General features: G+C 40.4%; 1 protein-coding gene across 2 annotated transcripts; it reads left to right on the forward strand.

The window, feature by feature from the left end:
• Positions 1-1641: 1641 nt before the first annotated feature.
• HDC (histidine decarboxylase) lies at positions 1642-11454 on the forward strand. Of its 2 annotated transcripts, XM_012576881.5 has the most exons (12): positions 1643-1787; positions 2580-2752; positions 3835-3948; positions 4683-4805; positions 5615-5749; positions 6638-6781; positions 7035-7101; positions 7914-8076; positions 8179-8269; positions 9435-9533; positions 10217-10318; positions 10501-11454. In XM_012576881.5, the coding sequence occupies exons 1-12, from the start codon at positions 1760-1762 to the stop codon at positions 11260-11262; spliced, it is 2001 nt and encodes a 666-aa protein (XP_012432335.4). In that variant the 5' UTR covers positions 1643-1759; the 3' UTR covers positions 11263-11454. The 2 variants fall into 2 exon arrangements, with proteins under 2 accessions (XP_072789933.1, XP_012432335.4); XM_072933832.1 differs by lacking the exon at positions 10217-10318 and having other exon boundaries at positions 1642-1787.
• The last annotated feature ends 484 nt before the right edge of the window (positions 11455-11938 follow it).

The following is an 11938-nucleotide window of genomic DNA, read 5'->3' on the forward strand; positions in this document are numbered from 1 at the left end:
AAATGCAATTAGCTACCATCTGTTTCTTTCAACAGATGTCTATATATATTAGCATATTAATCACTTGTCATGAGCTAAAATCAGGGTTTTTGAGAACTTTGGGCTCGTTGTGAGTTGTGATTGATGCCTGTCACTTCTTATCCTGTTCCCCTCTATGGGATCATTTACAGTACAGCCAAGAGTTGTTCATAAATTCCTATTAAATACGTGGGCAGCTTGTTACTTTTTTCCTAATGTTTCCAGAGCAATATGAGATAAAACAGATGAACATGCATATAGTGGTTTTTTGCACTTCTCTCAATGCCTTTTTATCAATTTGGGGTTTTTTATTTCACTACATTAATCTTTTGATGTGTGTGGGTCAGAGCATCTTTCTCATATCTATAAAACAGTTCCTTCTCAAGTATCTATTTGCAGCAGGAAAAAGGAAAGGTTTCACACTGTTCTGTAGACATTGTGTGTGAGAACAATGTAAAAACTTTCTAGAATTATGTAAGAGGTTGTGCTGTATTAGAGTACCTGGGGCAGAGAATCAAAGCTGCTCTGGCAGCCAGTTCTGTCTAGTGGGAGAACAGCAAAACTGCTGGGAGGTATCAGACACAGCATCTGCCTAGCCTGGCATCTTGCCTCCAGCAGGGCCAGCCCGAAGTAGGAGCCTAGGGTATGGCAAAAATAGGCAAGAATGTGTTGCATGGGAGATAATTTCCCTTTCTGGTGCTTAGTCCACAAGTTCTGCCTCTCTCTTTTCCCAGGGCTGCCTGGTGCAGTGTAGAGCAAGTGAAGATGGATAAGGATTCCACATTGAGTAGTGTCAAAGGTTGTGCTGCCAGAGCGAGGTCAGGATGTGTTTTCAGGTCCTAAAACTGGAACAAGAGGCAATCTATAAGGCTGTTCTTTCAAAGCTGAGAACAATCCAGGTGGAGGACTTGGAGGGATTCTGGAGAGACAAGACTAAATCCCAGTGCTTATGCATATCATAAAGGAGAAAAGAAAGCACAGTGAGGGGAAAGGTGCCTCTCCCCAGCTCAGTGGTCTCAGGTGATATCCATGGAGGAACATCACCCTGCTTAGCGTAACCTGCTCTGATCTGAGGGGCAGGAAATCCACAGCTGCTTCACATTGAAGTTCTGCAACCGGCAATGACTGTGAAGCCTTTCCTTTTAGCAGCATGGGACACACAGCATAAGGACTGAAGACTTGTGGGGATGTAGTAAACTTTTTTGGGAAAAAAAAAAAAAAAAGAGTTCTCAAAACAATTCTTAGGAAAAGTCCCTGCCTCCCGTATCAAATTTGTCCTGTGCTGGTACCTTGTTTTCATGGCTACTGCCAGCACAGTAGCTGGGTGTGCTGGTGTAACATCTGCTAGCTTTTATTTGGTTTTGAAAGCTCTTCAGCTTTTTCTCTCCCACAAGTCTCATGTTAATGTGTCTTATATTCATGGCATGGATTACTGTGAGACTTCTGAAAGGTTGATTGAAAATGGGAAATTGCAGAGGCAGCTCCTCTTAGTGATACACTATCTTACACATCAAAAGAGCACAGATGAGAACATGAGAGATTGTAAAAACCCTCAGCTGGGAGGAGTTAGATAAACACTCACCAATGACCTGCCTGTTAAACCTTTTCCAGCATGTGTGAGTCTGAGAGATAAAGGGAGCTATAAAGGGGGAAGCAGCTGGCAGGGAACCAGACCAAACTGACCACAGCTCCCAGAAGGTTGTGGCCCAGGTTTGAAGAGGTGCATTCCCAAGGAATCAGTATGGAGCCTGAGGAGTACAGACAGAGAGGTGAGTGATCCGTGGCTCTTGCAAATAGTTAACATTTGCTCGTGGAGATCAACTGCTGTAGGGCTGTGAGTGATACCCAAAATTAGGATGGGCTATATACTCTTTAAATGTGCACTCGGCCTTGAGACTTGGATCTCCTGAGGCAAAAATGTGTCCCAGGGTTGAGTTTAAATTGATGGATTTACTGTCTGGGTAACTTAGCCTTTTTGGTCTTACCTCTAAGATACTGTGGGAAAGCCGCAAAATAGTAATTCTGAATAAACTTGTGCTAAGGGGCTATGCACAATAGGTTTTCACTGGCTTCACACCCTGAGGCTGCAGTGGTACTTGGGCAGTTCTGGAGATGGAGAGCCAACTTTGGAACAGGGCTGCAGGAGATTGCCTTAAAAAGTGGAGAAAGGGTGTAGAGCTATGCAGCTGATTTCAGAGGATGCAAAAGTGGGTTTGCTATAATGACAAGGAAGTGTAGGACATGAAAATTTAATTCCTGTGAAATACAGTTTCAGTTAATTTGTAGGCAAGAAAATCTAATCTTTCAGTAACCAAACAAACTACTTGTACCATGATTGGGTTTTAAAGGTACATTTGAACTATTTGATGATGGCACCGAAAAAGCCCTGTGAGCCTGTTTTAGAACATTATTAGATGGGACAAGTAGGGTGTTGGAGGCAGGAGCTGGGAGCAGTATTCCAATGCTGTTGGAATCTCTGTCCAATGCTAAGGACAGATTGTGTGGAGTGTTAGTTAGTGTTTCCCTCACTGAAACTGAAACTACTGGTTTGCCTCTTCCAGGGAAAGAGATGGTGGATTACATTTGCCAGTACCTGAGCAATGTGAGAGAGAGACGGGTGACTCCTGATGTACAGCCAGGTTACATGAGAGCCCAGCTGCCAGACTCTGCCCCAATGGACCCTGACAGCTGGGACAACATCTTTGGAGATATAGAGAAGATTATTATGCCAGGGGTAAGAAATAAAGTATAATCATGACAGGAATAAGCTATTACTACCTGGGGTGAACACCAAGTCCTGGGAAGGCACAGATTCTGCAGAACATTGTTCTAGATAAGTAAAGTATCCAAAAATGTAGCATGAATCTTGTAGATGTTATGTCTATAGTTGTGTTCCTAACTCTAATTTTAGGGGTTAGATTGTGAATGTATTTTTTAACTACTTTGTATATAACTCATATTTGCTTATAGGGAAACAAATTCAGCAGTATGAGAAAATCATAAGCTTCACAATGTCTCTACCTGCTGAACCATATAATCTTAATTCCAGAGATGTGGAAACTGGGCTCAGCAAGGTGAAACAACTCTTGCCCGACTTCATGTACATACAAGGCTTGTCTCCTGTGCTTTGAATGTAAAATTCTACTTCCTCTTGTACATGCATACTGCAGATTCTGCTAAGGGAATTCATATTGCCAAATTGCATGTTTTATGTAAGAAGATTTTTCAAAGCCTGTTGTCAAATTTTTTTGTATATGTTTGCAGAAACTTGATCTGATGTAGGAGAGGCAATCAGATTACATGTACTTATGCTGGTGTCCCACACACAAGCTCATTCAAGTGTATAGAAGGGTTTGTATAGTTGTAAAGCAATGTGTGTAGCTAAAGGCAACTTGTTGTTTGACAGGATGAGCAACTTTGTTGCAAGGATTACCTTTATAAAGATAAATATTTTGATAAATCTTTCTGACTCTGGTCTTTCAAACATGGCACAACATTCTTTCCTGTTCAGAATCTTTGTCTGCCTGTTTAATTCAGATAAATGCTTTTGCTGTTATTTGCAATTTATCTGTTAATAATGCAGTGTTATCATCTGCTAGTGCTGCTCCCCTGTTGATATTATCTGTGCAGCTCTCTGCTAGCAGATATAAGTTGCATGTTTATGTTACTGTAATCATTTTCTCTCACTTTAAACAGATAGTTACCACTACATCTCATGCACTATGAGATCTCATGCAATGATGAGATAGTAACCATTACATCTCATGCAAATTTTGTGACATTTTCAAACTGAACGTCTACATAATTTTGTTCTAGGTAGTCCATTGGCAAAGTCCACACATGCATGCCTACTTTCCAGCTCTAACTTCCTGGCCTTCACTCCTTGGAGATATGTTGGCTGACGCAATTAACTGCTTGGGATTCACATGGGTAAATTTTCTGGGGCTATTTTAGACATTCCTCTCCTGTGTGTAATATGCAAGAGCAGGTTCTAGTAATTCTTTCTTGTTCTTTCAGTATAATTATTTGTTTTAACCAACTGTATGTTGTTGCATAAATGAAAATTGTCACTTAAAAACCCCCAAAAGAACATATAAGAACAAGCATTACCTAGTAGTAAGAGGTGAATGAAAAAAAATATGCTAGAAATGTCTGTTTTCAAATTCTTTGCATATCCCACTGAGCATTGTTCCTTGTCATCTAGTCTCAGTGCCAAGACTCTTACACAAGCAGTGTAAGCAATAGAGCAGCTACCATCCATGACTGCAGGCTAGATTGGGCTCCATTCCAGTTCTCCTGCTCCTTTGAGAGAACACACTTCCTATTTTTCCTCTTCTGAAAATAATTGTTCGGTATCCTGGGCCAGAATATCTACGTATTTTGTATCTTCCTGCAGCAGCTACAGAGCACTACGTGCTTATGACTCTGCACACCACAGTAGTTCCTAAAGCCAGTGTTTTCCCCAGTGCCAAAGTTGCCCAGATTTTTAGATGTGTGTCTCTGTGTAAGAAAGTAGAAGCTCATAAACCTCTAAGAAATTGGTTGGTGCGGTCTCCATGTAGCTGTATGAGATTAGCTTGTTGCTTCTCTTAGCTCTCAGTTGGACAAGGGATCAGTGCCCAAGGTGAATTACAGCCTGATTCTCCTGTTTAAATTTTTTCTAGGCCTCCAGCCCAGCCTGTACAGAACTGGAAATGAATGTGATGGATTGGTTGGCTAAAATGCTGGGCCTTCCAGATAAATTTCTGCACCACCATCCTGATAGTGTGGGTGGAGGAGTATTACAGGTAGGGGAGATTAGAGATGGCCTTATCAACATTTGTTTTCAAGTGAATTTATCTCTGGGTGATAGTTTTCCTAGGGACAAAACCAACAAAATTTTCTATATGGCTCTGAATCCAAATTTGGCATTATTTTCCCAAATTTTAGTATTAAAAGTGGTAGATTATAGAATAGAAACTGCTATTGCTTTTAGTGCTCTGTTATGGACAAACAGCAGGTATTCTTGTGGTCTTTTTTTAAGGATAAATGAGTCAGATTTCATTTCTTTAATCTGTTTCACATCACCAAATTTTGCACTAAAGTGATTCTTACAAAATTAGAGAAGGAATCCTTATCACCATCCTTCTGCCACAGTCCTTAGCCACACAAGAAGGTATTTTTCTTTTTTCTCCTGTCTACTTTTTGTCTCTGAGAGGTGCAAGATCAAGGCCTGAACTGTTACCTCCTTCCAGAAGGGGTAAGCGAGAGTTCCCTGGAATCAGTGCTTCATCTTTGTTATTATAAGGGGCTTTGATCATGTTTGTAATTTTATGGGAAATACTATGTTTTATTTGTAGAACAAAAGGAAAACGTGGTTTATTTACTCCCCAGAACTCAGTGCTGCACGTTAAAATATACAGCAGTTAAAAGGCTTTGTTTTGTGTTGCTGGCCCAGAGAACTGCTCATCAGCTAATGACTCTCCACTGCGTCAGAGAAAAGCAGGAGTAGGAATAACAGAGGGGGTGGGCAGCTGGGCACTTCACTGATTTCAGCAGATCCCTGGCAAAATAACAATGAAGTAGCAGTTGCAGTAAATGAGCAATGTCTTTGCAGAGCACTGTGAGTGAATCAACCTTGGTTGCACTGCTGGCAGCAAGGAAGAACAAAATTCTGGAGATGCAGGTTTCTGAGCCAGACACTGATGAGTCCTCGCTCAATTCTCGCCTCGTCGCTTATGCATCTGATCAAGTAGGTTCTTATGACTCCAAGGAAGACAAATTGCTTCTGTTGTCTCACTCAGCCTTTGCCATGTGAAGTCACATTTCTGTACAACACCATGAGAGTTCCTCAGAAGTGTGGACCAGCTCCCCTAGTGCTGCTTTCTGCAGATGGGGAAGCTGAATCAGTGTGAGGTGAGGTTTTCAGGGTCCTGGCAGTCCTCAAGAGATTGTTTCACATGACTGATTTCTGCACTTCCTTCCTCTTTTTCACAAAGCCTTACTCCAGGAGCTGTGTGCTGAGCTCATGCTGTTTCTTCCCAGCCTCCTTCCCCTCAGAGACAGGCATGCTCAAGGCACTGTTACCTAAGTGCTGCTCCTGGCTGTGGGCTCCACTGTTGGCTTTTGCCAGCAAACTTGTTCTGTCCTTGGCCTCCTGAACCGAGCAGTTATGGTCCCCTGGGGAAACTACCACAGGAGAGACACTCATGCTCAGTCTCTCTTAGTATAACTAAAAGGACTGTATCTTGTAAGGTGTTTTGCTCTATCCAGAAGTAAACACACTTCAGGGGATTTATCTTCTTATGGCAGGGAGGAAGGAATAAATTGAGGTTGATTCATTTCTAGAGGCTCTTTGAGAGCTGAGTTATGATAAATGGCCTTCCAAACACAAGATGAGGATGGCTATTATTATATTTTAGAAACCAGTACCCAAGTAAATGAAACATTCTTTGGAACTACACTGTACAATTTCTTACAGTTACTCACAAAGAAGATGCTTTCAGACTTGTATTAATAGGGATTACAATAAGGTCGTTATCTCTGTATTTCTTGCCACCACTGTCTTTCATAAAGCCATAATTTACCACAGCTGTTCGGCCTCAGAGCTTGAGTTCTTACTGTTTTTCTTATTTTAAAGGCACATTCCTCTGTAGAAAAGGCTGGCTTGATTTCTCTTGTGAAGATAAAATTTCTGCCTGTGGATGAGAACTTTTCCCTCAGAGGTGAAACTTTGAAGAAAGCCATTGCAGAAGACAGAAAAAAAGGCCTAGTGCCAGTCTTTGTATGTTCAATTTCTGGCTGGGGGTATTGACATAGTGTTATATTCTTAATGTCAACATGAAATTACATATTAAAAATTTCCTGTTGTGTTAAAATACATTAGCTAAAGATTCAAATGTGTACAAGAATTTCTATTTTATTAAACAAAAAGTTTTAATGTTTTGACTGCCTGCAATAAGCTGCCCACATTTAAAGTGTTACATCCATGTATTAAAAGAAACCAAATCCATTATAGCAGATTTGTTTTTTTCTAGGTTTGTGCAACTTTGGGTACAACTGGTGTCTGTGCTTTTGACAATCTCTCAGAACTGGGTCCAGTTTGTAAGTGTTCTGGTTTGTTGTTTTTTTTTTTTTTTCCCTGAGTTTGATCTATGAAAGTATTTAGAAGATAGTCTTAGACTTTTTATACCAAAATGAAGGAGAGCTGAGTTTTTCAGACATGTCTCAGGAATGACTGAAGTCAGTACAAGACTCCAGTGATTTCTGTAAGATTTAGATTAGGATGCTGAAATACATTCTATTTGAGATGGATGGAATTTGCCAACTTGATAAATCTTTAATGTGGTTATTCAGGAAATACAGACTGTGTGGTATTGTTGTAGGATGGACACATTAATATTTAATCTAGCAAAGGAGTTCTGAAGGTAGATTCTGGTAGGACATCCTGTGGCTCAATCAATATCATATGTAAGTTTGACATGGTTGCAAATTCTATTCCAGCATAAATTTGGACCAGTAGCTGCTGAAGATCTGAGGATCTTTCTTTTATGGGTCAGATTGTGGCTTCTATTTTTTGGCCTTTTTTTTGCTTGCCACTATGTCTTTATTTTGGCTTTGTGCAACTGAGGGGTACTGGGGAATTTCACTTAGTGAAAGAGCAAGTGAGAGAAATCAAATGTTAAAAAGACTCACTCACATAAAATATAGAATAGTGAATTTTATTACAGAGTCTGCCTGGTTTCAGCATTATCCTATAGTTGGACAGTATGGATCCACACCTTTAGAATAAAACTAGGTTGTCAATTGCTTGTCTGTCTCCTCCAAAACACTGCACCTGGTTTGCAGAGAGGAGAGATTGGCATGCACTTCGATTCCCTATATCCCTTACATAGCAACAATCTCAATTCCAACAGGTGATGCTGAGGGACTCTGGCTTCATATTGATGCTGCATATGCAGGAACAGCATTTGTATGTCCTGAATTTCGATTGTTTTTGGATGGAATTGAATATGCAGATTCCTTTACTTTTAATCCTTCTAAGTGGATGATGGTCCATTTTGACTGCACTGGATTTTGGTGAGTATTGTCTAAACACAAACACCAAAAGGACAACATGTAAATGGCAAAGTTTTTCTCTGCATTTACTTTACTAAATCTAGTTCCTTCTACAACCCATAGGGTTAAAGATAAATACAAGCTGCATCAAACCTTCAGTGTTAACCCTGTCTACCTCAGACATGCCAATTCAGGAGCTGCAATTGACTTCATGGTAAGTTATTATTTAATTTGATATTTTATATTGCCTATAAAATTTTCAATCAGACTGTGAAATTTTTCTCACATTCTGGAGTATGCTTATCTTATAGCTGGTCTTACTATGTAAACCAAATTGTACTGAGTTCCTAATGCAGAGAAAATAGCAAAACTTTGCAGTAAGCCCTGGTTATGAAGACTAATTCTACAATTGCTTTCAGGTTGAAATACTTAAGATTTTTACACAGATGCAGATCCAGCCTTGCCTTTCTAATGCAAAGGGTCATTTCTGTGTATTGTGTTGCTGTAGTAATTCCTACTGATGCCATTTTGGTTGGATTTCTTGTATCTCTGATATGTAATAAAAGAGAGAAAGGAGTAAACAATGGAAAAGCCATGCACTGAAGCAGTAGGAGAATGAATTACATATTTTCTTCAGATTAAGGTATTCACAGGAGAGCTAAGAGACATTTCACTGCAGATACATCTTACAGCAGATTTCAGTACAGGAATACAAAGGAATACTCACTGCCAATTATTTCTGCTATGATCTCACCCTAGTCCTGAAAAGATAATTGTTTTCTTGAAATCAATAGTGCTTTTCACTAGTGGAGAGATGCAGGGATGGAAAAAAGGATATTGAGTCCCTCTTGTGGTTAAATTGGATCCTGCACGTGATTGTGCAGCTTCCCTGAAATACTCCTTTATATGTTTCATCACTCTTTTCCTCGGAGTAGGTGTTGCTTTGTCTGGAACTGTCTAGCCCAATATCAAATCTTGCTATTTATAATTGGTTTGGGAACATGTTCAGGAAATTACAGGAGCTGAAGCGAGCACTAGTCAGTCCTAAAGTGTAAATGGCCACATATTAAATTGATTATGCTCTTTAATGCAAAAAGTTGTTGTTATAAGCTGGTAATTAATTTAAAATTCCAAGCATATCTAAGCCATAAATTAAGGGGAATAGCCAATACCTTATCTTTTGCAAATAATTGAAAAAATGGGGACACAGTGTTTCTTTGATGGGGGTTTCCTAGGCTGTTCAGATTTTCAGTAATATGATACTATTCATCTCAAGAGAGGTTTCTGACCTGAGTCTGAAGCAAGAGGTGTAGCAGTGCAAGGGGAACTCTCCTTTCTGTTGTTTCTGCACTCACTGATGCACAGCTCTGTTCTCACAGCACTGGCAGATTCCACTGAGCCGTCGATTTCGTTCTTTGAAGCTGTGGTTCGTGCTTCGTTCATTTGGGGTGAAAAAGCTTCAAGCTCATGTCCGACAGGTGTGTGAATTACCAGTGTGTTGTGTTCAGTTCTTGGTAGGTGAAATTAGTGCACTCAGAGATGCAGAGACGAGTAACAGAAATCCTCTCACGCGCAAAGCTTGCATGTGAATTCTAAACGCGTGCTGGTTTTACTCTAAAATAATCTGTAAAGATTGACTGTGTGTAGATAAAACATTTCCTGTCCCCTTCTTGACAGCACTGGACAATGGAAAGGGACTTGGTCACTGCCTTCTGCACTTTACTGAGCCCGAATCTGGAGAAGCTTTCTTTGAGGTCAAGTGGCAGCTGTTTGGGAGGCAGGCTGTGATGAATAACTGAGCCACCATGTGAAAATGTACAGGCTTAAGACTGTGAGGAGTGTAAATACGAGGGGTCACGTTGTCGATCAATGGTTGCTGCAAAAGGACTCTAATATGAGAAGGCACATTCTGTTTTCAAACCTCCTATAGAAAATCCCTATGTATAGGCCAGTTATTCATGTTCATTGTCAAGGGTTTGGGCAAATAGAGACAGACTTTAAAATTCTTAGCTTTGATGTCGTCTTTCTGTTTGCTTTTATTAATGCCTTGAAGTGACGTGTTTTAGTAAGGAAAGGAATTCCTTTTAACTACCCAGTTTAGCATCTTACAAGTGGGCTTGTGACAAACAGATAGATGACTTTTTTTCCCCCTTAATTGTAGGGTACCGAAACAGCCAAATTCTTTGAATCCTTGGTTAAAAGTGACCCACTCTTTGAAATTCCTGCCAAGAGACATCTTGGGCTGGTTGTATTTCGCCTAAAGGTAAAGATTGGCCCTTTTGCACATCCCTTTGGCATGAACTGACCACAGCTGATCTCTCCCCAGACATTAATAACTGTGAATATATTTCCATTTAAGAATTTGTGATTGCCATTCTTAGATATGTTTGGATGTCACTAGAAGGTCTAACTATAGTATTTTTTTATTATTCATATTTGAAACAGGGTCCCAATTGGCTGACAGAAAAACTCCTGAAAGAACTAAGCAGTTCTGGCAGGCTCTTCCTCATTCCAGCAACCATCCATGACAAGTTCATCATCCGCTTTACCGTGACATCTCAGTTCACAACCAGGGAAGATATTCTGCAGGACTGGAGCATCATTCAACACACTGCAGCCCAAATCATTAGCCAGAATTATGGGTTTCACTACATCAATTCTGGTGGTGGGGCAGGAATCCCCACTACAGTAGTTCAGCCTACTTCTGATGCTATTAGCAATGTTCCTCAGCTTTACTTAGATGGAGGGAAATACAAAACACCTTCTAGGAAAACAGTAGTACAGCCTAAGAAATTATCAGTAAGTCCCAGTCAGTGTGTGATTAGTCAGCAGGTGAAAGGTCAAGAGGATCCTCTGGATGACTGTTTTCCAGAAGATGTCCAAAATGTTACCAAACATAAGTTAACTTCTTTTTTATTCAGTTATTTATCTGTTCAAGGCAAGAAAAAGACAGGACGTTCCCTTAGCTGCACCAGTGTGCCAATGACTGGTAATGTGGAGCAATGTAACCCCAAAGCAGCAGCCACTGACAAGAAGGAGTCTCGTGCAAATGCCAGAGTTCTTTCCAGGCTGCCTGAAGACATGATGATGTTCAAAAAAGGCGCCTTTAAAAAACTAATTAAATTCTACAGTGTCCCAAGCTTTCCAGAGTGTAGCATTCAGTGTGGCCTTCAGCTGCCTTGTTGTCCTCTGCAGGCCATTGTTTAACAAGTAAGAGAGCTTGGTCCTTAGAAAGAGAACCAAAGTTTGCTTATTCACATGCAATACTACATGTTCTTTTGTTCAAAATGTAAGCCGTGGCAATGACCACTGAGAAAATGCCTGTGCTTTTACTGGTGAAAACCTCATGTATTTATAGATTAAAGTGTCAAATAAATCTTGTAGGCCTATAACATGAAACCTTCTGTTTTGTAGACTGTGCCAATTTCTACCTTACCAGTCCTGGTAATCCAGCTGGAAACCACTTTAGGCTGGAAGCACTTTGATAAAATATGTTGGCCCCAGGAAGTGATAAACAATCCAGGTCTCTATTTGCACCACTGTTTTTTGTTGTGGGTTTAAAAAAATTTTTTCTTTTTTTAATATTTTTTTTTTTTTTTGGAGGGGGGGTGGTGTTGATACCTTGATTTAAACTCTCTAGACTGATGTGAGGATCTGTGTGTGCAGACAATGCCAACATCAGTTTTGAACTGTGCAGAAAGAAGGATGTAACCTCTCTAAGAGATTTTGCTGCAGGAGGGCAGTTTTCCCAGAGTTAATCACACCAGCCCTGCCAGCCCACCTGTTCTAATCAGCTGAGGGAGGCTTTGTGCAACCGTGTTGCAAAACAGTTGCCCTTGCAAAGCACCTGTGGCTTTTCTCAGTATTACCTAAGGTCTGTACA

Source organism: Taeniopygia guttata, chromosome 10 (assembly GCF_048771995.1).
Source record: "Taeniopygia guttata chromosome 10, bTaeGut7.mat, whole genome shotgun sequence".
Lineage (NCBI taxonomy): Eukaryota > Metazoa > Chordata > Aves > Passeriformes > Estrildidae > Taeniopygia > Taeniopygia guttata.